We start from the raw sequence: 27,077 nt of genomic DNA, 5'->3' as shown, positions 1-27,077 counted from the left end.
CTATGTATAATAATAACACTGCTAGAATACAATATGAACTAGGATGCTATGTATAATAATAACACTACTAGAATACAATATGAACTAGGATGCTATGTATAATAATAACACTGCTAGAATACAATATGAACTAGGATGCTGTGTATAATAATAACACTACTAGAATACAATATGAACTAGGATGCTATGTATAATAATAACACTACTAGAATCCAATATGAACTAGGATGCTATGTATAATAATAACACTACTAGAATACAATATGAACTAGGATGCAGCCAGTTAAGATCACAGCTAGTTATATCTACAGTGACATGTTAGCAGTGCAATAGTGCAAGGATAGCGCATCAGCTGAGGATAAAACAGCTGGGTTTTATATTTATTTTTGTTTGTTATTGGTTTCATTGGGAGAGCAATGCAGTTCAACCAGCCACGGTTTTGCAAGGTCAGGTCGCATCTGGTAAGCAGCTCTGCAGTTTTCTGTAGCATAACACTGTCCCCCCTTTTAGGCTACGGGGTCAGCCAGAAAGGGTCTACTGGTATGCAAGACTCAAGCAGGTAAAAGAGATAGAGATATACACACAACGTTACATTGGAAATTAAATTAAAAAAAGGACCCACTGCTGTGAACAGTTTAGTGTTTAAATGTTCAAATTCAGAGTTCTAAATGTTTAATCAGAAATATAGACGCTGGCTTTGTATAGTAGGGATGAGACTAAGACTCCCATTGCAGAACAGTTTGATCCATTCCTGGTTTTTGCTACAAGTTTAATAAGACACACCTGAACTTGTTACCTATACATACACTGTGGTGTATATTTAGACTGACAGGCAGATCAGGGCTGGGATTAAGACTCCTATTGCACAGCAGTGTCACCCAGTCCAGGTTTTACTGCTACCAGCTTGATAAGCCCCAGTGTGTCTAGCTAACAAGCTCAGGTGTGTAATAGGGGCCGGGGAGTGGGACTGGAGACTCACAGGGAACATGGCGGGGCCGTACTGGAAGGTGTTGGGGAGCCCGGGCACCCCGGTGTAGTAGGGCAGGCTGGTGTAGCTGTAACCCGGAGGCAGCGCGGGGTTCAGGAATGTCTGCTGGGCGCCGTGGTGCTGCTGAGTCTGGTTCTGCTGAGGCTGAGCCAGCGTGGTGGCCGGGGACGGGGAGGAGGCATCGCCACGACCAAACTTAGTGAGGTCACCTGGGGACAGGAGAGAGAAATTAATACACACATACATACATACATACATACATACATACATACACATAACACATACATAATACACACACACACACACACACACAATACATACACACATAAGAAATACAAAGAGAGAAAATGAGGGAGAAAGTGGGAGAGAATGAAAGAGGAGAAAATGAAAGAATGAAAATACAAAGAAAATGAAAGAGGGAGAAAGTGGGAGAATGAAAGAAAATAAACCAAAGGAAAGAATGAAAGAGGAAGAAATGAAAGAGAGAAAAGAGAAAATGAAAGAGGGAGAAAGTGGGAGAGAATGAAAGAAAATAAACCAAAGGAAAGAATGAAAGAGGAAGAGGAGAAAATGAAAAAGAAAATAAAGAAAATGAGGGAGAAAGTGGGAGAATGAAAGAAAATAAACCAAAGGAAAGAATGAAAGAGGAAGAGGAAAAAATGAAAGAATTGAAATAAAGAAAACGAGAGGGAGAAAATGGAGAGAATGAAAGAGAAGAGAAAATTAGAGGGAGAAAATGAAAGAAATAGAGAATGAATGAGGGAGGAGAAAATGAGAGAATGAAATAGAAAGAGGAGAAAATGAAAGAAAAAAAGAAAGGAGAGAATCTCTTTAACCTCGCTCTCCTCTGCGCTGGGACGGAGCTGACTGCATCTTGATCCACAACCAATAAAATAAAACTCAAACGCACGTCTTTCACTGCCAAAATGCCCCGTGTTACATTCAGAAAGAAATGTTAATATATAAAACGAAGGAAGTTTGACGACGGGACTAGAAACCGAGGTCGTGTTAAAAAGGGGGCTCCCCCCCACCCCCACCCCCTCCCCGTAACACAAAAACACACGGCTCACGTTCTCCGGGTTAAACACAAACCCCACATCACCACCGTCATCCCCTTCGCCATGCCTTGAAGACCTGGATGTCAGGTCTGCAGCTTGGGGTCTGTTTAATCCAAGTTCCCCAGGCTGTTTTTTTTTTTTCTGTAGCTCTTTTGGTCGACTCTCTTACCAGGATAAGGGTTGCTGGTCAGGCTGCCGTCTCTCCCCGTCAGCGCTGTGGCCTGCGTTGCAAAAGGGATGCTGTAGTAATCCTGGGGAGATGAAGAAACGAGGTTTGATTTATTTACTTATTTGCCGAGATGCACGCAAACACACCCTGCAAATTTCAAACGTCTGTTTAAAATCACGTCAGTATAAAATATCAAAGCCATGTCATGCCTCACCCCAGCTTAGTTTGTTTGTAAGGTGAATCTAGCTTGGACATTGTAAAGCCTTAATTGTAAGGTATGGATGCATGTCGGGGATGGAAATAAGACTCCTATTGCACAGCAGTGTCACCCAGTCCAGGTTTTACTGCTACCAGCTTGATCAGCCCCAGGGTGTCTAGGCAACAAGCTGAGGTGTGTCAGATTATTAAACTCGCAGTGAAACCAGGACTGGATCAAACGGCTATGCAACAGGAGTCTTGCTTTTATCCCTATTATGGTGGAGAAATTAATAAAATAAAATACATCCCCTAAATTTGTGAGGATTAACCATGCATGCTAACAAAACTTGAACGCTGATTTCTGCAAAATGTTGTTTTTCTTTTTTAAATTGGGAGAGCAATGCAGTTCAACCAGCCACGGTTTTGCAAGGTCAGGTCGCATCTGGTAAGCAGCTCTGCAGTTTCTGTAGCATAACACTGTCCCCCCTTTTAGGCTACGGGGTCAGCCAGAAAGGGTCTACTGGTATGCATTTCACATTATGAGGTTAACAAATCAGTTAAACTATTAATATTAATAATGAGTCATTTATCCAAAGTGATTTACAGAGACTAGGGGAGTGAACTACGCATCATCAACAACTGCTGCTGCTGCAGAGTCACTTCCAATAGGAGCTCGTTTGTTTTACATCTCATCCGGAGCACAAGCAGGTTAAGTGACTTGCTCAGGGTCTCACACACACACTCTCCCTAGTCAGTGGCTGAGCCGGGATTGAACCTGCAACCTCCTGGTATCAAACCCTTTTCTGTAACCACCAAGCCTCAACAAAATCAGATTAACTTTTAATAACCCAGGACTTGCTTAACGTCACTACATTACAGTAAAACGCACAGGGAGTTTTTTTTTTTTTTTTGGTTTTCCTCTCCCAAAGCAAGCGAGCATAGTTCTCGCTCTGGAATTTGTTATTATAGTCTAACTATTATTATTATTATTTTTATTATTATTATTAATTTTTATTATTATTTTTATTATTATTATTATTATTATTATTATTAATAATAATTCATACTTACCAGTGGAAACCTGGTCTGCAGCATCTGTAAATCGTCATAGCCATAGACCTGAGGCTGGAGAGGAAAAGAGAAGTTAAAACAAAGAGATACTTATTCGTGTTTGTTCATATAACTGAAATAAAAAATAAAATCACTGTAGAAAAATATCATGCAATGGAAACCCATGCATAATTCACATTCTACCACACAGACTAGCGTTTCCCTCCTTCGTTAAACACTTTGATGAGGCACTAGGTTTATTTAAATCTTTCTGGCTGTAATACAGGAAAATAACTTCTGTTTTTCCAGCCAATTCAAAATTACACAGCAGGGATGGCAATCAGACTCCCGTTGCAGTGTGATCCAGTCCTGGTTTCACTATGTTTAATAAATCAGACACACCTGAGCTTGTTAGCTAGACACACTGGGGCTGATCAAGCTGGTAGCAGTAAAACCTGGACTGGATCACACTGCTGTGCAACAGGAGTCTGATTCCCAGCCCCGTACTGTACAGCAGTAGAACACACTGCCCCATCCCATAATTCACTTGGTTTATTCACACACACACACACACAGTAAGGCCATACTGACAATACACTGCACATGTGTCACTGTAACCCCTTCACAGGTTTAATAAATGTAGGAGGGATCATTTTATCTGAAGATCTGGAAGATGAAGCCCCGCCGGTCAGTCTCGTCGCTGGTGTTCCTGCACACAGCACTACGGGTCACCAGGACGGCTCAGTCCCACAGCAGCGGAGAGATCGCAGGTGAAACTTACTGGATAAGCATGGAGCAATCCTGGAGCCATGATGTAGGGGTTGGGCAGCAACGGAGGTACGCCAGGAGGGAGATTTGGAGGCGCTTTCCCTAAAATACACAAGCAAAAAAAATGTTTATATATTATAAAATATAAAACACGGGCAGCAGTGTGGAGTAGTGGTGAGGGGCACTGGACTCTTGACCGGAGGGTTGTGGGTTCAATGCCAGGTGGGGGGACACTGCTGCTGTACCCTTGAGCAAGGTACTTTACCTAGATTGCTCCAGTAAAAACCCAACTGTATGAATGGGTAACTATGTAAAAATAATGTGATATCTTGTAACAATTGTAAGTCGCCCGAGAGAGAGAGAGAGAGAGAGAGAGAGGATATACACATAGCCTCAACCAAGCTTGTATTAAATAAAACCTGGAATGGGTGAAACTGCTATGCAACAGGAGTCTTGCTTCCATATCTGATCATTTGCTACTGTATGTAACTATGGACAAGAAACTGAATCTAGGTTACATAAGCAGACATTTAGAGAAAAAAAAAAAAAAAAAAGTGCCCGGGCGTTTGAGTTCACGCCAGGGTCAGGTTTGGACTGGAAGCTGTTTAACCCCCACAGTGCTGACCTGACACGGGTGCGAGGGAGCTGCGCGAGGACCCCTGGATGGGACCGGAGTTTCCGCTCAGTCCGATGCCCAGGCTGCTGACCGGACCCAGGCTGGACGAGGCCACGCTGACCGCCTGGGGCACCGCCGACACACAGCTGGACACGCCAGCCACGGCTCCGGAGGAAGAGGAAGAGGAGGAGAAGGTGCTGGACGAGGTATGCAGGACCGGCTCACTCTCCACGCTCGCGTGCTGCTGGGAAAGGAAATCAATACATCATCATTATTACTATTATTAATTAATCATGTAGCAGACGCTTTCATTCACTTAAGGAGACTAGGGGATGATTGAAATTGATAGACAGTCATTGGTTGAAGGAGGTTTAAAGCTGATTTTATAGAGAAGACAGCAACAGTATATTGGTGGTTAACAGATACATTTCTCTGTGATTCAAATGGTAGAAAACAGATCGATGCATCACTATAATGCAATTAAAAGAACACTGTTTGTTTGAACACAGCTGAGCCGAGGGGCAGAGCTCCAGATTAGGGTTCAAGTCATTGATTAAAATGCACTCTCCTATTTAGAAAAAGGAGATCGTGTTTTTGGAGGTGCGAGATGCAACATTAACTTGAAGGTCACATGTATTTCCGATAAATACTGCACATGCTTTAATGCTGACTTTGCAGGGTATGCATCAAAACCACAGCCTTGCATTGGAACTGTGGTGATAAAATGAATTGGGAGAGCAATGCAGTTCAACCAGCCACGGTTTTGCAAGGTCAGGTCGCATCTGGTAAGCAGCTCTGCAGTTTCTGTAGCATAACACTGTCCCCCCTTTTAGGCTACGGAGTCAGCCAGAAAGGGTCTACTGGTATGCAAAGACATGTACAAAACGTGTTCTTAAAAACAAAATGAGCACAAATTTTTTTTTTGCATGTTAACTTAATTCAACAAACCAGCGCATTTTGAAATAATGTTGAACTTAAGATGCAACTAACTTTTTTTTCTTTATAAATGGTTCACAGCTGTATTAATTGAAGTTTGCTCAAAATAACGTACCGAGCTCGGGGATTAAAAAATATAAAAACATTTTAAAAACGTGTCTTACCATTAAAGGTGATGCTGAAACGCGTGCAGAGGACGAGGAAGAGGATGAAAGGCTGTTCTGTTGTGTGGATAAAGAGCTGCGGAATAAAGAGACACACGTCAAGGAAGAAAGAAGAAGCTGTTTAGTGAGAAGCGGTTGATTTAGCGCGTGGTCGTTTCCGCGCTGCTGTTGGAGGATGTCAGAGTCTGATGTTGCGGATCAGTCAGACGGACTCTGCTCTGATCGCATCTGGTAGCGACTCTAGTAATGTGGCACACACTGTACCCCCCTTAATGGCTACAAGGCCAACCAGAAAGGAGTCTAAGAGCATGCAGAATACAGGCAGAAGATATAGGGTTTAATTTAACACATGAACTAGATTGCAGTTCACCATGTGGCTATCGAATGAAGAAGAGTCTTATTTAGCATGAATACACGCCCCGTCTCATTGGTTTTTTTTCAAAATTAAATTTAAAAAGACACTTTGCGTCGGCTTGTTTTTGAGCTGGATTGATTGATCAATGTTTTTTTAATTAACACAAACAAATGTAGAGTTTATTGTAAAAAGCACCGTACGATGCTTCTGCATGAACAGCACTATAGAAAAGCAAACTGTATTGTATTGTATTATACAGCTCTGACCAAAAGTGTTGCATCACCTAGAATTCTAGATAAGACAAATAATTGAGATCTTATTTATCATGTAAAACAAAGAAACTACAAAATGAAAAATAGCAAAAAATGTCTATCAGAAGGAAGCCAAAGATTTCAAGAGGTCACTTTTTTAATTTGCCAATTTTATCTGGAAAACTATACAAAGCGGCGGTGTGTAATTCAATATGTTAAGGTAACATTATTTAGCAGGTTTTCATTCGACTTTATGCAGCAGAATCAGTTCATTCTAAAGGGCGATGCTAAGCTTTTGGCCAGTGCTGTGCGCTGAAGCCCGAAGCCCGAATCTATCTCTCTCTCTCTCTCCAGCTCACCTGCTGTGCTGCTGGGCAGGGGGCGCCGTGGTGCCTGGGAGATCCTCGCTGTGGCTCATGCTGCTCAGAGTGGTCGAGTGCGGGCTGGCTGTGATGAGGAGGGAGGAGGAGGAGGAGGAAGAGGAAGAGGCAGCCGACACGGAGTCAGGGAGAGAAGACATGCTGGAGACAGGAGGGGAGTCTACTGTCTTCACTGCAGAGACAGAGCGAGAGAGACAGACAGACAGACAGAGAGAGAGAGACAGAGGAGACACACACGTTAACCTTGTTCTGAATTTAGTCTTCATCCACCGATATTAAAAACATGAAAGCACTTAAATGCTGACGCGCTGCATTTGGTGGAAACGCTCAGAAAAATAAATAATTAAAATACATTTACACGACAGGACTAGAAGCAGAGGCACAAAAAAGCATAAAGCCTTTTCTAAAATTTAGTTCGAAGCAACTTACCTTCCACAGCTTGCGTCGTCTGCATCGAGACAAACCCATTCTGTAAGGAAGAGACGCACGTCACAAAAAAAAACACACAGCAGAAAAATGTTGGATTTCAGCAATCTGAGAAATTTCGACTGCGTTTCCATCACAGACTGACAGCACTGCAGTCCAATCAGGACAGAGGCCTGACTGTCTGGAAGCAGCTCTGCAGTTTCTATAGCAACGCACCTTCCCCCTTTACTGCTACAGGAAGAGCTGCAGGAGGGTTAGCGCTTCAGCACAATGCAAGCCTCTATCTAAAAGCAACTGGCCACACAAACTGCAGACGTTCACTGCTTTGAATTCCCTAAATGTTAAGGTTTAAAACTAATCAAATCAGGAAACACGCCGATATAAATTGATTTTTTAAAATCAATTATTCACATTTTTATGTTCCTACATTGTGCTCTATCTATCTATAGTCAGGGTGATTTAGAAAGTAAGTTTACCACATCAATGATGTGGTGTATTGATGTGGTAAACTTATTTTCTAATCACCCTGTGTGTATATCCTAAAACTGCTATGTTAATAGACCTGTACTTACACACTGCGAACCGAGAGCCTCTTCATTCATCACGCTGGAGCTCCACTGCCATGGGAAATAAAACAGAAAACAGAAAAAACAGGTTATTATTTGTTTATTTAGCAGACGCCTTTATCCAAGGCGACTTACAGAGACTAGGGTGTGTGAACTATGCATCAGCTGCAGAGTCACTTACAACTACGTCTCACCCGAAAGACGGAGCACAAGGAGGTTAAGTGACTTGCTCAGGGTCACGCAATGAGTCAGTGGCTGAGGTGGGATTTGAACCGGGGACCACCTGGTTACAAGCCCTTTTCTTTAACCACTGGACCACACAGCCTCCTAGCAGCTAGCCAGATTGCCTCGGCCCCCTTCTCGCTCCCTATCCCTCATTTCTCTTTGTAGAACTCCTTCAGATGGTTCCACTCATTAGCACTAAATCACAGACTACCTCGACCCAAAGCAGCATCCAACAGGTCGCAGATTACTGAAACCAGCGGCTCAAAAAACTAAATTCAAAAGAGATGTTCTGTGAACCGGAGCACCGAGAATCCGAGATGGATTGTACCATTAATAAGAAAGAACAACCAATCATAAAACAGAAATGAAAATTAGAAACACCAGTGAAACTCTACGCATTCAATTTAATACAAAAGAGAATCCCACAAATTTTGGTTTTTACTTAATTTATTTTTAGTTGGAGAAAAACGGCAGGTGCTTTAAACGAGTGGTCAGAACACCAAACGGATAAACTCGAGGAGACACAGCGATCTGAAAACGTCTTGTGTGTCAGACAGAAATATAATTTATGAAGGACTCGTACCGAAACATCCCGATTCAATTGATTTTTTAAAAATCACTTGTTTCACATTTGTGTGCCTGCATTAGCTTGCTTTCTTTTTAATTCAGGAGTAAGGGGCTTGTGTGCAATGCCAGTAGATTTATTTATTTACCTTCACTGACTCTACCTTGTACCTCAAAGACCTACAGATCAGTCTCACACACCCTGCAAACACCGACACAAGCTTCAAAACACCTTTATTACACAAACAAAGAGCTAAGCCACTTCTGCCAGGACCACAGCGCTACTCAGAGGGAGCGTGAAGGCTGCCAGCACCCCCAGGTCCTAGTGGACAGGCAGGCTGCCCCAAGCCCGGGGGCCTCACCTTGCTCTGCTGAAGCTCTTTCTGCGGGGAGGAGGAGATGGAGCTGGGGTAGCGGCGCGTCTGCGTGGCTCTCTGCTCGTACAACGTGGCCTGGGTGGAGCCTTGCTGCTGCTGGGGTGGGTATGTGGAGGCTGGGGGCAGGACGCTGCACTGGTACCCAGGCTCCTGGCTCGGGTTCGACTGGATCACAGACACAGATTCACTGGATAGACAGCGAGAGAGAGACACAGAGACAGAGAGACACAGAGAGATTAGCCCCAGTGTGTACAGGTAACAAGCTCAGATGTGTCTGATTATTAAACCAGGATTGGATCAAACTACTATGCAACAGGAGTCTTATTTCCATCCCTATTTTGTGGAAAAATGTATGAAAAAATACATCCCCTGATGGTGAGGATTAACCATGCATGTTAACAATTTAAATGTTGATTTTTGTATTGTTTGTTATTGGTTTCATTGGGAGAGCAATGCAGTTCAACCAGCCACGGTTTTGCAAGGTCAGGTCGCATCTGGTAAGCAGCTCTGCAGTTTCTGTAGCATAACACTGTCCCCCCTTTTAGGCTACGGGGTCAGCCAGAAAGGGTCTACTGGTATGCAAGACTCAAGCAGGTGAAACCCTGAACAGCACAGAGCAGGGGTGCACAATTCAGCTCACAGATCAGAGAGAGTTTAGGCAAAATTTGAAATGTTTAACAACCCTGAAAATACTGGAGTTTAGGTGTCTTTGGCGTTTCATAAAGTCAAATGAAAACCTGTTGAATAATTTCACGTTAACATATTGAATTACACACCGCTTTGTATAGTTTTCCATAAAAAAAAAATGACATTTCTAAAATCTAAACATGACAAGGACAAAAGTATTACTATTATGACATTTTTTTTGCTATAATCATTTTTTCAATTACATGATGCTAAATAAAAAGATCTAAATTACATTCATTTTAAATATAATTTTTTAGATTATGGTTTTCAATCCTTTGGCCCTAGCTGTAAAACAGCGCTGGGTCTCACCTGGCAGCGCTGGTGTAGAGGCTCTTCTGGGTCTGCCCGGCGGGGGTGCTGGTTGCTGGGGTGGAGTCGTACTCTGGCAGGGCTGGTTCTGACCCGAACTGCAACGCCCCGAACTGCAGGTTTAGCCCCACGATGTCCGACGTGCCAGGCATCTCCACAGCCAGAGCTGGGATCTACAAAAGACACCAGCAACTAAAACACCACCTCCACACGCTACACATCTACACAAACGTGTAGATTATATACGGCTTAGCCCAGGGGTGCCAAACCCCAGTGCTCTAGTTTAGTTTTTGGTAGCTTTCACACCTTTAACCCTTTGCGGTCCTATGTCGGACCTGGTCCGACATTGCAATTATTCCTATCCGGTCCAATGTCGGACCCTGTCCGACATCATCAAAAAGACGCAAAAAACTAGTTTCTAGTCGTTTTTTCTCCGGAAAAAGCCGAGAAAACCATTCAATGGCCGAGTGGGAGCGACAGGAGCCGAGACAAGCCGAATAAAAAAAAGGGTGTATCTCATGAATAGTCATACTTGCCCCTGGCATCAGATAACAGCGGTCATAAGGAAACAAGCTGGCTGATACTGCATCAGCGCTCAGAGAATATCACGGACATTTGCGGAGCTTTTTTCAGATGTTATAGTAATAAAATAATGACTTGGATTGCATTATTGAAGAGTTTGGTGATAAAACGAGTGATCAGGAGATGACTGATCGGTATGTACGACTATCATTATTATTATTATTATTTATTTAGCATATGTGAACGCTATAGCGAACGAAAGGGTAGTGCGGGGCTGGAGATGCCTAGGCAGTGCTTTGTTGATATGCAGGGCCTTTTAAACCCGTTTGACTGTGGAAAAAAAATACTTTTAAACAGCGCGTCTAAAATTAACTGCGCGTGTGAAAATAAATTGGACCTGACGTGCCTGACAGGCACTTAATGAATGGACTGCAAAGGGTTAAAATAGAAGGGAGGTCTGTTCTGTGCAGGACTCAGTATGCACTCACACACACACACACACAGCCAGGCCACACCCAGTACCTTAGTGGTAATGTTAGTTCTTTTCTTCTGCTGCTTCAGTTTGTGTTGCTGGGTGGGCTGGGGGCTGGAGGACTGGTTGTCCGACGAGCCAGGGGACATCTGTTGCTGCGCCGAGGAAGAGGAGGGTTTGCTGGACAGTGGGGAGGAAGGGGGGGCCGTGGCGGAGGGCAAGGAGGCGGAGACGGCTTTGTCCTGCTGCATGAAGGCCTCCATTATGCTGGAGGAGGGCTGGTACGACTGCCGCTTAGCAAAGGGGCTGTGAGGAGAAGACTCGGACTGCGTCTTCAAATCTGAGGAGGAACGAGAACAATAAAGCGTTTGAGACTTCACTGGGCTTTATTACACTGTGCTGTGCTTTTACTGTGGGAGACTTTTAGAAGGGTTAGTTTACCCTGTTTTCATATGCTTTACAATGCTATACTTTACCATACTCTCTGTGCTTTACAATGCTTCCCTATGCTTTACCAGACCTCTCGGTGCTTTACAATGCTTCCCTATGCTTTACCAGACCTCTCTGTGCTTTACAATGCTTCCCTATGCTTTACCAGACCTCTCTGTGCTTCACAATGCTTTCACGGTGTGCTTTATTTCACTGTGCTGTGCTTTCACAGTTTGCAGGTTCCCGAATGTCTTCGCACTCACCGTACTGCCCCAGCGAGGACGGCTGCGTTCCTGCTCCCAGGTCCCAGGATGAGGGAGCTGGGGGGTGCCCCGCTCCGGGCTGCGAGTGCTGGGAGGCCAGCTGGGCCAGTGCCTGGGCCGTCTTGAACTGCTCCAAGAACTGGGAGCCGCTGGTGGTGCCGGGGCCCCCACCGCTTCCTCCCTTCGGCTCTCCCATGTCTCCGAAGCCTTTCCCCAGCATGCTGACCTGCCACAGGGAAGACACGGGCACAGGGTTCGAGAAAGGCGAGGTGCAAGAAGCAAAAAGTCGTGCTCTCATTGGTGTTTAAAAAAAAAAAAAAAAAACAGACCACATTGCAAAAGGGGAGTTAGACCCAACACTTCTGCTAGTAAAATCGCTGTGAAACTTCACCAACTATCTGCTTGACTTCTCGTGTTATAACCTTAAACGTTCCTGCTAGCGCTTTCGTCAGCATAACCAATTAGGTAAAACTTGAGGGGGGGGGGGCGTAATTTAACAGCTGCTTGGGATTTGTGGATTGCCGTTCTCCAGTTTTATCTAATCCGTTACACCGATGAAAGCGCTAGCCGAAACACTGAGCTGCATAACAGATTATTCGATTATCGTGATGGAGCTCTCTGCAGAAATCAGGGGCTGACAGTCAGGGTGAGGGTCTCTGGTGTGGATCGGGGGGCTGATTCACCGTTCAGAGTGAAGTAAGAAACAGCTGCTTGGGTTTGTGATGATTTCATGCTGCTTTTCTGAGACTCTGCGGAGATCAGCGATCCACACAAACCCAAGCAGCTGTTTCTTCACTTGGAACAGTAAACCAAAAAAATCGACAGCAAAACGACCCTTTTTATCCGCAGAGAGCTGGATTGGAAATCTACCCACCATGTTGTGCTGGGGGAAGCCGGCTCCAGAGGAGGGGGCCTGGGACCGGGAGCTCTGTTTGGAACTGCTGAACACCAGAGACTGGGACAGAGAGGGAGGCTGGGACACCTCCAAGGGACCAGGCTCGTTCTCCAAGGAAGAGGAGGGGGTCTTTCCCAGCAACACCGCCAAGTCAATCCTGGAAAAAACAAACCGAGAGATAGCAAGGTTTAACGTTTCAAAGTGTGGCATCACCCTGTAGAATGAACTAATTTAGTGTCACAGTTGAATGAAACTGTCTGAATAATGTTACCATACAGAGTTACACACCGCCACTTTGTAGTTTTCCCACAAACTTAACAAAAAAAATGACAAATGACATTTCAAATCTAACATGAAATACTGTACTGCTATTATGGCTTCCTTCCGGTAGACTTTTTTTTTTAGTGATCTCATTTTGTAGTTTCTTTGATTACATGATGTTAAATTAAAAAAAGATTTTAAATTATGTTCATAGTTTCTTTAAAAAAAAAAAAAATAAATGAATGTCTCAATCCTAAAATTCTAAGTGATGCTAAAATTTTGGCCATAGCTGTACATGATGTATCGTAATAGAGGTCTGTGTCATTTGTGAAACAAGACCACAGCATAAAGAACTACAACTCCCACAATCCCTCACCACTGCTGCAGACGCAGAGGCATGCTGGGAGCTGTAGTCATAGCCAGCAGAATTGGTTCATTCTATAGGCTGATGCAAAACTTGTGGCCAGAGCTGTAGGAACGGGGGCTGGCCTGCTCACCTCTGTCCTGCTGTGATGGTCACATTCTCCTGAGGAAGAGGCATCGCAGCCACGCTGGAAGCTGTAAATATCTTCGTCTCTGAAAGCTACAGTTAGAATAAACAAAATGTATTAAAATAAAAAAAGGCACAAAAAGCATATCAAAAAGTAAAATAATTCTCCTCTAAACTACTAAAAACATTCTCTTATTCAGACCCCTTATGTTTATTAATATGCTTTACCAGACCTCTCTGCTTTACAATGCTTCCCTATGCTTTACCAGACCGCGCTGTGCTTTACCAGACCTCTCTGTGCTTTACAATGCTTCCCTATGCTTTACCAGACCTCTCTGTGCTTTACAATGCTTCCCTATGCTTTACCAGACCTCTCTGTGCTTTACAATGCTTCCCTATGCTTTACCAGACCTCTCTGTGCTTTACAATGCTTCCCTATGCTTTACCAGACCTCTCTGTGCTTTACAATGCTTCCCTATGCTTTACCACACCTCTCTGTGCTTTACAATGCTTCCCTGTGCTTTACCAGACCTCTCTGTGCTTTACAATGCTTCCCTATGCTTTACCAGACCTCTCTGTGCTTTACAATGCTTCCCTATGCTTTACCTTTACCAGCTGCCTATGAATGAATGAATGAATGAATGAATGAATACAAAGATTTTTGGGAGAGCAATGCAGTTCAACCAGCCACGGTTTTGCAAGGTCAGGTCGCATCTGGTAAGCAGCTCTGCAGTTTCTGTAGCATAACACTGTCCCCCCTTTTAGGCTACGGGGTCAGCCAGAAAGGGTCTACTGGTATGCAAGAAACCAGTGGTTCTCAAAACCAGTTATCAAGTAACACCTCCCCTCCCCACAACTCCCACTGCACAGCAGTGTCACCCAGTTCAGGTTTTACTACCAGCTTGATTAGCCCCAGTGTGGCTAGGTAACAAGCTCAGGTGGGTCTTATTAAAGTGAAACCAGGAATGGATCAAACTGCTCTGCAACAGGAGTCTGATTCCTACCCCTGTATTATAGTCTTGTCTGCAAATTTCAGAACCACTGGCTCACGTTACGAACTGTATTTTTTGCTTAAAGAAGCTGAATTATTATTAATTATTAATTATTATTATTATTAATTGGCACCTACATCTTCGTTCCAGTCCTCTGTGCCCCACTCCTCCGTCGCGGTCCTCCACGCACCTAACAGAACACAAAACACAACCAATAAAAAGGAAAATAAACACATTGCACGCTTTGCAGAAAACACTGGAAAGACACACAGCTCTGTGTTTCAGTCACTAAACACAAGTATCGTTCTAACCGTTAGGGCAGGGGTCCCCTAACTGTTCCGCTGCGTTAGGCACCGCGGCGCGCTGAGCACTTACGAAATACGACACCTTAAACATTTTTAAAACCTGTTTCACGAAGTAAACTTCATCTAAATTGTTCTTTTCATTTGAATCTTTTTTTTTTGTTCCACCCCTCACTGGTATTGAGTTGCTCCCCCGCGACCCAGTTTGGGAGCCCCTGCTTTCGGGTAGGTTAGGTTATATTTAAAAAAATAAATAAATAAATAAATCGTACCAGGAGCAGAATCAAATTTCCGGGGATAATTTGTCCCCTCGCCACCACTGAATTCAAGTCCTAAAAGAAAAAAAACACCATTCATTCTCTCTTCTTGCCTGTGTGCCTGTACATGCGTTACAAAGTAATTAGTGTACCTGTGGATATTTAACAACAATAACAATAATAATAATAAACGTAAGACACTGGATCGATGAGGTTGAGAACACAAAATAACATAAAAAAACCTAAATAAAACACACAACTTGGATTACAGTTACTGTCTCTTGCGCTCTTTGTACGACAGACCCCCCCCCCCCCCACCAGAGAAAGAAACACTCTCTCAACTTGATTAGGGAGGCAGGCACCGCACACATTCCACTATTCACATTATAACACTTCTGAAAGCCCGGCACTCGAATGTGAAGAGGATCTCTCCTCTCAAACAGCACACAGCGAGCCGTGACTTACTGGCCCCGTCGTCTGGCTCGAAGCTCCCAGTGTTGTTCCACGTGCTCCCGCCGGTATTCCCGTAGTGGTCATCGGCACTGCTGGGATCGGCGTAGTCGGCTGGGTTGAAGGTCCTGGAACCAGGGAGGGACGACGAGGGAATAAAACACAAAACAACGTTCAGTACGGAAATCAAAAAAAACAAAAATTCAACACACACACTTCAAGGAGGTCTTCCTTTCATCTTCCAAAGCTTCAGGGATGGGAATAAGACTCCTGCTGCAGAGCAGTTTCATCCACTCCAGGATTTATTATGCGTTTGGCGTGTATAGCCAACAAGCTCAGGTGTGTCCGATTATTAAAATCGTAGTGAAACCAGGACTGGATCAAACCGCTGTGCAATGGGAGTCTCATTTCCCCCATACCTGGTCAGACTGAAAACTCAAAAGGTAACATCACACCCGACTGCATGCTTACTGAGAGAAAAAATAAATAAAGCTGATCAGGGGAGCTGCACGAACCGATCTGACCGGGGGATCCAGCTCTCCACAGGCGAGGGTGGCTGGTGTCGATCGGGCTGATTCACCGTTCAGAGTGAAACAAGCGAAGAAACAGCTGCTTGGGTTTGTGTGGATCGCTGTTCTCCGCAGGAGTCTCACAAAAGCAGCAATCTTCACAAACCCAAGCAGCTGTTTCTTCATTCATTCTGAACGGTGAATCACCCCCAATCCACACCAGCGATCCTCGCCCCGATTTCTGTGGCGCGCTCCATCGCAATAAAATTGGTTCGTGCAGCACTAATAAGAGAGAATTATTTGGCGTCTAGTTTAGCTTTTTAGTGGCTTTCACATGGTTGTTAAAACAAGCATTTATATTAGCATAGCAAGCACAGATTAGCACAGCATTCCTACAGCAAGAGGGGTTCTGCAAAACCTCTCCCGGATAACGACAGAAAAACAAAATAAAACTGGCATGAAGCCAAGGAACCTGCGACTAGATCCTTGTAATAATATAAAAGGGAGGTTTGATTTGATGCTAGGAATCGGTTATATAGATATATATATAGTTCAGATACCCTGGATGAAAACTCTGGTAAAAACTGTTTTTTGGTTTTTGTTTTGTCTTAAAATAAGCTTGCATGCCATGAGAGAACTTGCAGGGAAAAACAAAACACACAAAATAAAGGGGTCTCTATTCTCAATAGCCCCCCGCCCCCCCCCCCCCCCCCCAAAAAAAGCTCACACTGTACGAAAGGCAATTCTGCTGCAAAGGCAAGCTGCAGTATTTGAACTAATCAAGACTGTAGCCCCTAGGAACACCAAAGATCTGAATTCCACACATGTCAGTAAAATGTTAGCTCTCCTTGCTTGAATAGCGAGTGCTCCCAATTTAATTCTAAAAATCTGCTTGCCCCACCCAACACCCCCATCTATATCTTTCACCCTTTATAAAAACAACTTACCTGTCATCTCTCGAAAAATCATATCTTGAGCCCTTATCAATCTGGCTTTAGAGGAGAAACACAGTATAATTATGACATTCTGCAGGGCACAGTGTGACAGAGCTAGTGCTGGGGAGAAGGGCCTGATTAAAATAAGGGAAGCTGAAACTGTACATATCTACACACACAGACACTGAATATATATATATAAATGAGTCTTCATACTCTCAGACCACACTCTCTATATAAATATAAATAAATAAAACAAAAAGCAAAATGGTAGATTTATTAAAAAAAAAAGACAGATCAATTTAAATGCATGCAGTATTTTATTTATTTTTTAAATAGCATTTTATGGTGCTTTCTAATAAACCATGCAGTAAACCCCACAGCTCCAACCTCCCCCACACCCACCACCACTTTTCCTTTCTAGCTAACCTCACTACAGACAGCATCCTCAAACGCTTTTTAAAAAAACACGCAAAACATTTATTACAGAAGAGTTCAGACTTTTTTTTTTTGGTTGTGTAGGCGTTCTCTTACCCTCGCCCTAGCTGTGCAACACATTGACTGTTATATCCCCAGAATAAATTAACCCTACAATGCCCAAGCGTTCGTGAAATGAGAAGAGCTGCTTTATTTACTTATCTAGATTCCGTTTCTTGGACAAAACATTTTTTCCCCTCCCCTGCCCGGCAACACGATGTACCGTGTATGAAAAATTCTGGCTTGCGAGGCTGGATTTAAATAATAATACTAATACTAATAATAATAATAATAATAATAATAATAATAATAATAAAGGCTAAGCACTGCATTATATGGGATACAGAAATGAGCATTACAGGGTTAAAATAATTAACTGTCAATAGTTTTAATACAATTTAGAAAAAAAAAAAGACACTGGCACTGCTTTTTGCAATAAACAGAAATGATCCACTAAACTTAAAAAAAGCTCCCACATTTTAAATCACTCAAGGTACGCTACTGAATGTTTTAAAAAAGGACGCAGACATGGAGGGGAGCGGCCTGAGTTTATACATCAGCCGGTACGTTGAGAATTTCACCTAAAGGTTTAACTGTAATCTATTTATTTAACCAGGAGATTTACCCATCGAGACCTCGTTTATAAAGGGGGTCCCGGAATAAAAAAATAAATAAATATGGGAGGGGCAACTTGCAAATATAAAAGCATGTGTGGTTCAAATTAAAATCAGCAGCACACAGGATGAGTATCGATAACTGTGAGCTCAGAGGAGGAGCAGCATTGCAAATGAAAAGTGTTTATTCCTAAAGTTTAAACGTTTATAAAAAATAACATTAAAAGAACGGAGACTAGCACCCCTAGTGGACACCATTGTCAGTACACTTCATCCAGGGTATCATTATTTCAGTGTTTATAGAAACTCTGTGGGGGACTGACTTTAAAAATATATATATACACACACACACACATCTTCAATAAAGTGATGTAAACTGATATAGCACTTAAAACGTGGGTTCAGGTAGGCAAAGTTAACAGCGTACAGCCCTTGCCAACGGTTTAGCTTCCCCCTGTAGAATGAACCAATTTGGCTTCATAGAGTCCAATGAAAGCTGCTGAACAATGTCACGTTCGCATATTGAATTACACACAGACGCTTTGTATTGTTTTCCCCCATATACTTAATGAAAAAGGACATTTAAAAACGCGACAGTTCCAAATCGAATACTACTGTACAACTAATTCTGCGTTTGGAGATCTAAATTTGTGATTACATTATGATTAAATTATGTTCATAGCTGCTTCTCTTATGTCTCAATCCTAAAATCCCAGGAGATGCAAAACTTTTGGCCAGAGCTGTACTTAGATCTGTAATAAATTAGTACAAATAAATGGAAGTAGTTAGTTTTTCCCCTCCCCAATCTCATTAGTGTGTGCAGAAGGGAGGCAGGTGCTTCAGAATATAAACCTGCCCCTCTGAACTACCCTCAGCCAAAACAGACGGAGGCTCCCTCATCACCCCCTCCACCTTCTGCAAGGGTAGCGGGACGCGTCTGCAGCGACGCCAAAGCCGTCAAGAAGGGTTTGAAGGCGTAATTTATCTTTTTATTACAAGAGAAACCCGCTTAATATTCAGCCTTCTCTTTGCAAGGATTTCCTGGCAAAACATTTTACGCAATACAAAAAAAAAAAAAAATCCGACAGATGGTATTTTTAATAAATCTCTTAAAAGGTTTTGTACAATTTCAAAATTCTCGGTTAGCTTTATTTATTATTATTTTGGTTTGGGATAATACATTTAGAGAATATAAAAATGTTTGCCGTCTTGCCAGGTCATCCTTGGTAAAGGAGATTTCGTTGTTGATTGAAATCTTAAATAAAAAAAAGATTAAAGAATAAAACCCGTGACAAATGCATGGACAGTTCAGTTAAATCTGGAGGTCTTTCTTTCCCCCTGTCTTTTCCTCAATAAAATGTTTGTCGATTAAGTTTGCATCAGCCCTAGTTTGACTGTATCATTAACTACAGGCTGATTAGAAAATATATATATATATATAATTGGTTTAGTTGTGAGGTGCGTGATAGAAATAAAACTTAAATCCAGCAGGCTAATGGATAATTATTATTATGAAAAGATAAAGAAAAAAAACAGCTTCTGAAATGGCCTCCAAATTCACGGTACTAGTCCAGGGGTGTCAAACTCCTGGAGGGGGGGCCGCAGTGTCTTCTGGCTTTCGTTCCACCCCCCCACTCCCCCCTCCAGCTCTCAATTACTAAACTAGTCTAATTATTTGATTAATATTGGGAAAATTTAACCACTTCTCTCCAAGCCTCAATGTTTCACAGGTAGTACTGTACCTTGAATCAAGTGCAATTTTTTTTTAGATCAACTGTAAAAAAAAAATCAAATTCCAATTGAACAAATAAGTAGTTCAATTAAAAGAGCTTGAGCTGGAATGAAAACCAGCAGTACCCTGCGGCCCTCGTGGACTGGAGTTTCAGACACCCCCACGATCGTCTTTTTAAAGTCTGAAGACTTCCCAGCAGTCGGTCAGTAGCAGCAAGTGGAGAACGCGAGTGAGGCGGGGTGTGTGTGTGGGTGTGTGGGTGTGTGTCGGACTGGAAACTTACCCCATGCCTTGAACAGAAAACCTGCCCGCCCTTCTGCCAGAGCCAGCGCCTGTAAAACCAGCAAAATACGAGTCAACAACTTCAAACTGCACAAAAGAACACTCCCGTCACAAAAGAACAGGATCTGTCACAAAAGAACAGGATCTGTCATATTGTATTCTCTGCTGTTTAATCCACTTGGCATTATTACACGAGGGCGCTTTGGGACACTGTGTGAAAGGCGCTATATAAAATAAATAAACTTTATATACACAGTAGCGTGCAAATGTACTAGAACCACCCCACCCATTGGTTCTGTAGTAGTTTTGATTTGTTGTGTGTTTGAAAAGCAAACCCAGCTGGAAAAGGAAAATCTTGATATTGTTATAAGACAGATTAGCGCTTGTCTAATTGAATTGATAACTTTAATAGGCCACCCGTGCAATTGATTTAAAACAGTAAAGAGAAAAGGAACACAGAGCCACACACGGTAAAACGCAGGAGACTTTTTGGAAGTGGTTTAAGACGCCTGATTAAACCACAGAGCGGTGTGACATTTAAATAAATAAAATATTGTACCCTATGCACTTTAGGCAGGGATTGAAATATTAAGAATTTGGAGTTAAAACTGAAAGCACAAATCACCCAAAAAAAAATAAAATTTTAAAGTATACCTCTGCCTCGTCCTCGCCCCCTTCTCCCCCTCTCTGCACCCCTTCCTGTGGTTCCCCCACTCTTTCCATCGAGCCCGTTCTCCTGCCCACGGTCTGGGGGGGGGGAAGAGAAGCATTACGAACCACCGAACATTCAAATCAATCCGCAAGTGCAGGATCGTCCAGTCACAGTCCTGGCATGCAGACCCCCCTGTTCAGACTGCGCTTGTAGATCTCTGGATCCGCCCCTCCTGCTCTGCACTGGACTCGCCTGACCTCAGCACCACGTTACTGGATCCTCAGCTGATCTGCTATCCTTGCACTATTGCACTGCTAACATGTCACTGTAGATATAACTTGCTGTGATCCTAACTGGCTGCATCCTAGTTAATATTGTATTCTAGTAGTGTTATTATTATACATAGCATCCTAGTTCATATTGTATTCTAGTAGTGTTATTATTATACACAGCATCCTAGTTCATATTGTATTCTAGCAGTGTTATTATTATACACAGCATCCTAGTTCAGATTGTATTCTAGTAGTGTTATTATTATACAGAGCATCCTAGTTCATATTGTATTCTAGTAGTGTTATTATTATACATAGCATCCTAGTTCATATTGTATTCTAGTAGTGTTATTATTATACAGAGCATCCTAGTTCATATTGTATTCTAGTGTTATTATTTGCACTGACTGTAAACTACACTGTATTTAAATCTGAAGCTTGCATTGTAACCCTGTGCTGCCCTGCGACACCTGTGTGAGTCGCCTGGGATAAAGACGTCTGCCAAATAAATAATAATAATTTAGTGAAAGGTTGTGCTAAACAAACAGATTATTCGATTATCGTGATGGAGCTCTCCGCGGAAATCAGTGGTTGACAGTCAGGGTGAGGGTCTCTGGTGTGGATCGGGGGGCTGATTCACCGTTCAGAGTGAATTAAGAAACAGCTGCTTGAGTTTGTGATGATTTCATGCTGCTTTTCTGAGACTCTGTGGAGATCAGCGATCCACACAAACCCAAGCAGCCGTTTCTTACTTCACTCTGAACGGTGAATCATCCTGATCCATGCTAGCGACCCTCGGCTGTGGAGAGCTGGACCCAAATCAGTTTGTGCAGCACTGTTAAAGAGGACCTTTTTTTTTATTATTATTATTATTATTATTATTATTATTATTATTATTATTATTATTATTATTATTATTATATCTCCGTTGTTGAAAGCCCTCCCCCTCCCCTCCCCTCGTTACTCACACTCTCTCCCGCGGCTGGTCCCCCGGCCCCTCCTAGCCACGCCCCCTCGTCGGCGGTTCGCGTCTCGCTCTCTGTCGCGGCTCTCTTTGCCCTCCTCATTCGACTCCGACTGCCCGCCACTGTCCTTCTGCCCCGAGACCCCTTTCTTCTTCCCTACCATCTCCCACGAGTCCTGAGAGAGAGAGAGAGAGAGAGAGAGAGAGAGAGAGAGAGAGAGAGAGAAGGAGACAAGCAAGTTAACAAAACACTCTAATGGGGTAGGCCAGCCTTAAAAGCAGACAGGACCCTGCAGTGCAGCTGAACCCCTCAGGGTGCTCACCGTGTCAGGGTTCCCTTCCAGCAGCACATTGATGGCTCTGTTCACGTCTCCATTGCAGTCGTGCACAGCGATCATGCACTCATCCTGGTTCTTTCCTGTGATATCAACGAGCTGAAGGGAGAGAGGCAGGCAGACGGGCGATTAGGACCACAGCACAGCATCGTGACGGGCATCGTGTGGACAGCTGCACTGTGACACTCTACAGCCAAGAGCTTTGCAATCACCCAGAATTATAGCCTACAAGTACCTCCACTGTTTATTTTCAAACACACTTTCCCTTGAGAAGCGCATGTCAACATACCGACACACTGGGAAGTTGGCTCTTCTGAGCAAATTTTATATATATATATATATATATATATATATATATATATATATATATATATATATATAAACATAATTTTATATCTTATTTATCATGTTACAAAAAAGAACATAAAAAAAAATGCAAGATGTCGCACATTTCTACCGGAAGCCATGGTAGTGCAGTAGTATTTCATGTTCGATTTCGAAATGTCACATTTTTTTTTTCAATTTGTCAGGTTTTCCGTGAAGTATGACAAGGACAACTGACAAGGATTAAAACTAAACAGGTTAGTTAGTCGCGTTACATTTTGACACAGTCAATCAAACCAGGAACTGAACAGGGAAAGAGACAGACAGAGACGAAAAAGTCACACTCAGCCCATCACCTGATTTACTTTCTCCTCAAAATCGGCATCATTGTGGTCCGAAATCATCTGCGCCAGTCGAATCTGCTCTGCTGTGGCCTGCCAGAGAGAGAGAGAGAGAGAGAGAGAGAGAGAGAGAGAGAGAGAGAGAGAGAGAGAGAGAGAGAGAGAGAGAGAGAGAGAGAGAGAGAGAGAGAGAGAGAGGAGACAAGAGTTAACGAGCACAGCCAGCTGAACTGCAGCAATATTTTGCATTCCATCTCCCATCCCTGCATGGATGGAAATAATTGCTTCAACCTTTTTAAATCGTTTTCAGCTTTACACAGTTGCAGAGTTCGGGTTACTTATACAATGTCGTAGCCATAATGAAATCTACAACTGTTTAGGAGCAGAGCACAATTAAAGGTCTAATTAAACAGATGATCAGTTCAATTAAGGGTCTAGTTCAGGAATTGAGAGCTCAGTTGGATATGAAGACCAGCAGCCACACAGGGGGTCACCCAGGACTGGGAAGTGCTGGTCTAGAGTGTGTGTGTGAGAGAGAGACAGAGAGAACAAACCAATGAGGGGCAACGCTGCAAGCTAATGGGAGTTAAAGTGATTTAATATCATCTTCATTCGCGTAATGTATATTCTAGAATTTTTTACAATTTGGAAAGTTAATTATGCATGCAGCCGGGATGGGAATCAGACTCCTACTGCACAGCAGTGTGATCCAGTCCAGGTTTCACTGCTACCAGCTTGATCAGCCCCAGTGTGTCTAGCTAACAAGCTCAGGTGTGTCTGATTATTAAACTCCTAGTGAAACCAGGACTGGATCAACATGTGCAACGGGAGTCTTATTTCCCATCCCCTGTTATGTGAAGGAATTAATCAAATACATAAATAAATACATCCTCTAAACTTGAGAGGATTATCCATGCATGTTAACAAAATGTGAATGTTGATTTTTGCATTGTTTGTTATTGGTTTCATTGGGAGAGCAATGCAGTTCAACCAGCCACGGTTTTGCAAGGTCAGGTCGCATCTGGTAAGCAGCTCTGCAGTTTCTGTAGCATAACACTGTCCCCCCTTTTCGGCTACGGAGTCAGCCAGAAAGGGTCTACTGGTATGCAGGACATAAAATAAACATACATACACACACGCCTAAAACATAAGGCAGCTGTTGCACTACCAGCTTGATCAGCCCCAGTGTGTCTCGGTAACAAGCTCAGGTGTGTCTGATTATTAAACTCCTAGTGAAAGCAGGACTGGATCACACTGCTGTGCAGCGGGAGTCTGGTCTCCCTCCCTGATGCAGCGTCTTGTTTTCATCAGCGCTCACCTGTGGCCGCTGCTTATGCTGTGGCTGTGTCTGGCTCTGTGCCTGTGTCTGTGGCTGCGGCTGCTCCCAGGTTCCCCGGGCCCGGCTGCTGCCCACCGAAGTCATCATTTACAGTATATACAAATAACAGTATTTACAAGGAAAACACCTGCAACACAGCAAAGAGAGAGAAAGGATGTTACAAATCAACACTATACACACACACACATATGCATATATTTAAAACAGCAAAACACAAGGCTAACATAATGAACCAGCAAAACACAAGGCTAACATCATTATTATTTATTTAGCAGACGCCTTCATCCAAGGCGACTTACAGAGACTAGGGTGTGTGAACTACGCATCAGCTGCAGAGTCACTTACAACTAAGTCTCACCCGAAAGACGGAGCACAAGGAGGTTAAGGGACTTGCTCAGGGTCACACAATGAGTCAGTGGCTGAGGTGGGATTTGAACCGGGGACCTCCTGGTTACAAGTCCTTTTCTTTAACCACTGGACCACACAAAACACATGGCTATCATATACCGAACCAGCAAAGTGGTTGCATCTATGTTAAGGTTGGTTCACAGTTCAGAGCCCGACATAATCTGTGGTCTGAGTCGAGGGTCTCGGACCCTGGACGTCAGAATTACCTCATCTGCACTGCTGAGGCTTCGTGCAGCCTTATCTCACGCGTCTGCAAAATCGCATTGGGGTCGGATAATGTCGAAAAATTCATCCGCGACAGAAGAGTGAACCAGCCCTGCAGGGCTTCAGACCGGCAGCTGCTTCACTCAACACAACAGGTGCCGGGCCCACGAGGGCCATTTCTGAAATAATGTGCATTTGTTTTTTTAATAGTCTGGATCTAAATAAAAACTTACACCTTTTTTTAAGTACGATTTCTCGTGTGTTTTAATGTTCTCTCAAGTTAAATGAAGCCTGGGGTGGCTTCACAGACTCTGGGTAGCACCGATCGACCTTAAAGACTTACAGTGGGTAAGGCCACTTCAATGGCGCTTGGGAAATGATCGTTCGCCTTTATTTTGCATCGATTGGCTGCCAAGGTTTGCCAACGACTTTCGTTTTCAGAGTTTAGCTGTCAAGATTCTCGTTGCCGAAAAAAAAAAACCTGCATATTTACACACGTATTTTAGTTGAGGTGACCCATTTGTGCAAATGCAATAAAACCGAGCATTTACAGGATTAAAATAAAACACATGCAAAAAGTAACGCGTTCTTTGCTTTAAGATTTTTTAAAAAAATGGGGTAGGGCGATTTATATTACCGCCGTTTGTTAACAGCTAGCGCCAGTCCCCGCGATAAAAAATATCTCGTTTCTATTAGCAACGAACACCCAGCCGCCGGTCAATACTCTTAACAGAAATGTGTAAAATGACACAGAGAGAAAACCTCCCATCTCGGATCACCAGTTGGGCTGGGACACACACACACAGACACGACGCGATCTGTACTGAGAAACAATAGCCAACAGAAAGCGATCCATTGAAATCACTTCTAAAAAGACGTCAAATATTTAAATATATTTACACTATGTACCGAGCAACGACCAAGAGCGTTGGATATATGTTACACAAAAACAGCAATATTTACCACTTAAAAACTACTACTACTCACAAATAGCGAATCAATTTGTTTTTTCCGCTGTCATCCTTTTTTTGTATGTAAACATCAATCTCTCTTTCCTAACTTTCACCCTAACAGACCTCGGAGGGCTTGAACGCGTGTCGATTAGTTATTGTTTAGTTAGTCCAATAAAAAGGGTATCCGATCTCCTTCTCTTTGTCTCTCATAAAGTCGAATGTAATATCACTCCTATTAACCATGAAAAAAATCTCAGCTACTACTAGCTAGCTGTGTACTCGATCGCACAGCGCTGGCATACACGCCTAGAAGGCTTGCGAGCTACTTATATAAAATATTATTTATATACAGGGTCGGTGAATTAGTTGCATCGACAAAAAGGTAAGGAGGTTACATTTTCAATGTGGCAATACTGTAGCCGTACTATATATTAAATAAAAATAAATAAAAATTTAAAAAAGGCACTTTAAAATTTATCCCAGATCATGTTTATTTATTTATTTATTTATTTATTTAGGATTGTAATGTTTACAAAAAAATAATACGTCGCAACACAAAATCATTCATCGTTTTAATAACACTACCCTGCTCTACACAAACAAAACGATTGTACTGTTTCTAAAACGGCGATTTAAATGCGTGGTTGGCTTGTTATTTGTGTGGTCTTCATCCTGGTTTCCGCTTCATTATTTTATTTTTTATTTCCCCGGCCGTCTTCTCTGTGTCACTGCGAGCCTCATGGTCTGAACAGCGAGCAAGCAGCCATTTCGCTAACGTAACACCGCGCTTTGAAACCGAGAAAATAAAAACACCACCGCCACATTTCAGCACACAGGACTCCGCATCCCCATCCAAAATACAACAGAGAAGCCATTTCAAGTCTCTTTGCACTCACCCCCTGCGGTTTAGCCGTTTACTACAGTGTAAATACCCTTGCCCGCGCTGTTCCCGAATCCCTCTCCCGGCTCAGCATCAACCCGACACCGCGGCTTCGGCTTAGCCCGCTAGGCCCCGCTTAAACAAAAACAAAATCCTAAAACGAAATATGAATAGCCAGGGAAAACAAAACGCTTTTTTTTCGAGGTGTCAAACTAACGCAACAGCCTTAACGGCGATCTGGTTTCGGTTCGGAGCGTTTAAACCCTGCAAGCGAGAGAAATAAAACAGAAAAGGCAGGTTAGCGGAGACCACGAAACCGCCACCCCGGAGTTTACCTGAATCTCTTCCACTCTGACAAGCCCGGCGGCCGCGTCACGTGGTTAAAGAGGCCACGGCGGCTTCAGCAGGGAGACCCTCGTCATGTGACCAGCCGGTT

The 27,077-nt window shown here is 43.2% G+C and overlaps 1 protein-coding gene across 5 annotated transcripts; it reads right to left on the bottom strand.

Moving 5' to 3' along the window:
• Positions 1-859: 859 nt before the first annotated feature.
• On the bottom strand, positions 860-27,055 carry LOC117971850 (ubiquitin-associated protein 2-like). 5 transcript variants are annotated; one of them, XM_059006202.1, is made up of 26 exons: positions 26,977-27,055; positions 24,176-24,323; positions 22,873-22,950; positions 22,181-22,291; positions 21,862-22,033; positions 20,624-20,716; positions 19,971-20,019; positions 16,877-16,921; positions 15,436-15,548; positions 14,986-15,045; positions 14,549-14,601; positions 13,427-13,512; positions 12,648-12,825; positions 11,774-11,999; positions 11,132-11,421; positions 10,088-10,260; positions 9,077-9,278; positions 7,932-7,976; positions 7,363-7,402; positions 6,913-7,105; positions 5,948-6,023; positions 4,857-5,091; positions 4,245-4,333; positions 3,485-3,538; positions 2,216-2,297; positions 860-1,197 (listed from the first exon to the last, which is right to left on the bottom strand). In XM_059006202.1, the coding sequence occupies exons 2-26, from the start codon at positions 24,281-24,283 to the stop codon at positions 875-877; spliced, it is 3,174 nt and encodes a 1,057-aa protein (XP_058862185.1). In that variant the 5' UTR covers positions 24,284-24,323; positions 26,977-27,055; the 3' UTR covers positions 860-874. The 5 variants fall into 5 exon arrangements, with proteins under 5 accessions (XP_058862185.1, XP_058862184.1, XP_058862186.1 ...); XM_059006201.1 differs by lacking the exon at positions 26,977-27,055 and adding an exon at positions 26,658-26,970; XM_059006203.1 differs by lacking the exon at positions 26,977-27,055 and adding an exon at positions 26,658-26,970 and having other exon boundaries at positions 4,857-5,088.
• Between the last annotated feature and the right edge of the window lie 22 nt (positions 27,056-27,077).

Source organism: Acipenser ruthenus, chromosome 32 (genome assembly GCF_902713425.1).
Source record: "Acipenser ruthenus chromosome 32, fAciRut3.2 maternal haplotype, whole genome shotgun sequence".
Taxonomy (NCBI): domain Eukaryota; kingdom Metazoa; phylum Chordata; class Actinopteri; order Acipenseriformes; family Acipenseridae; genus Acipenser; species Acipenser ruthenus.
This window is presented reverse-complemented; position numbering and strand designations above follow the sequence as displayed.

What these genes read in the sequence shown, in the direction of transcription:
- LOC117971850 (XM_059006202.1), bottom strand. Translation starts at nt 24,283, where the DNA reads ATGATGACTTCGGTGGGCAGCAGCCGGGCCCGGGGAACCTGGGAGCAG. An exon ending in GCTTCCCCCAGCACAACATG is followed by an intron (nt 12,000 to 12,647) that starts GTGGGTAGATTT and finishes TCCCTGTGGCAG; the next exon opens with GTCAGCATGCTGGGGAAAGG. An exon ending in CCTGCCCAGCAGCACAGCAG is followed by an intron (nt 6,024 to 6,912) that starts GTGAGCTGGAGA and finishes TTTATTCCGCAG; the next exon opens with CTCTTTATCCACACAACAGA.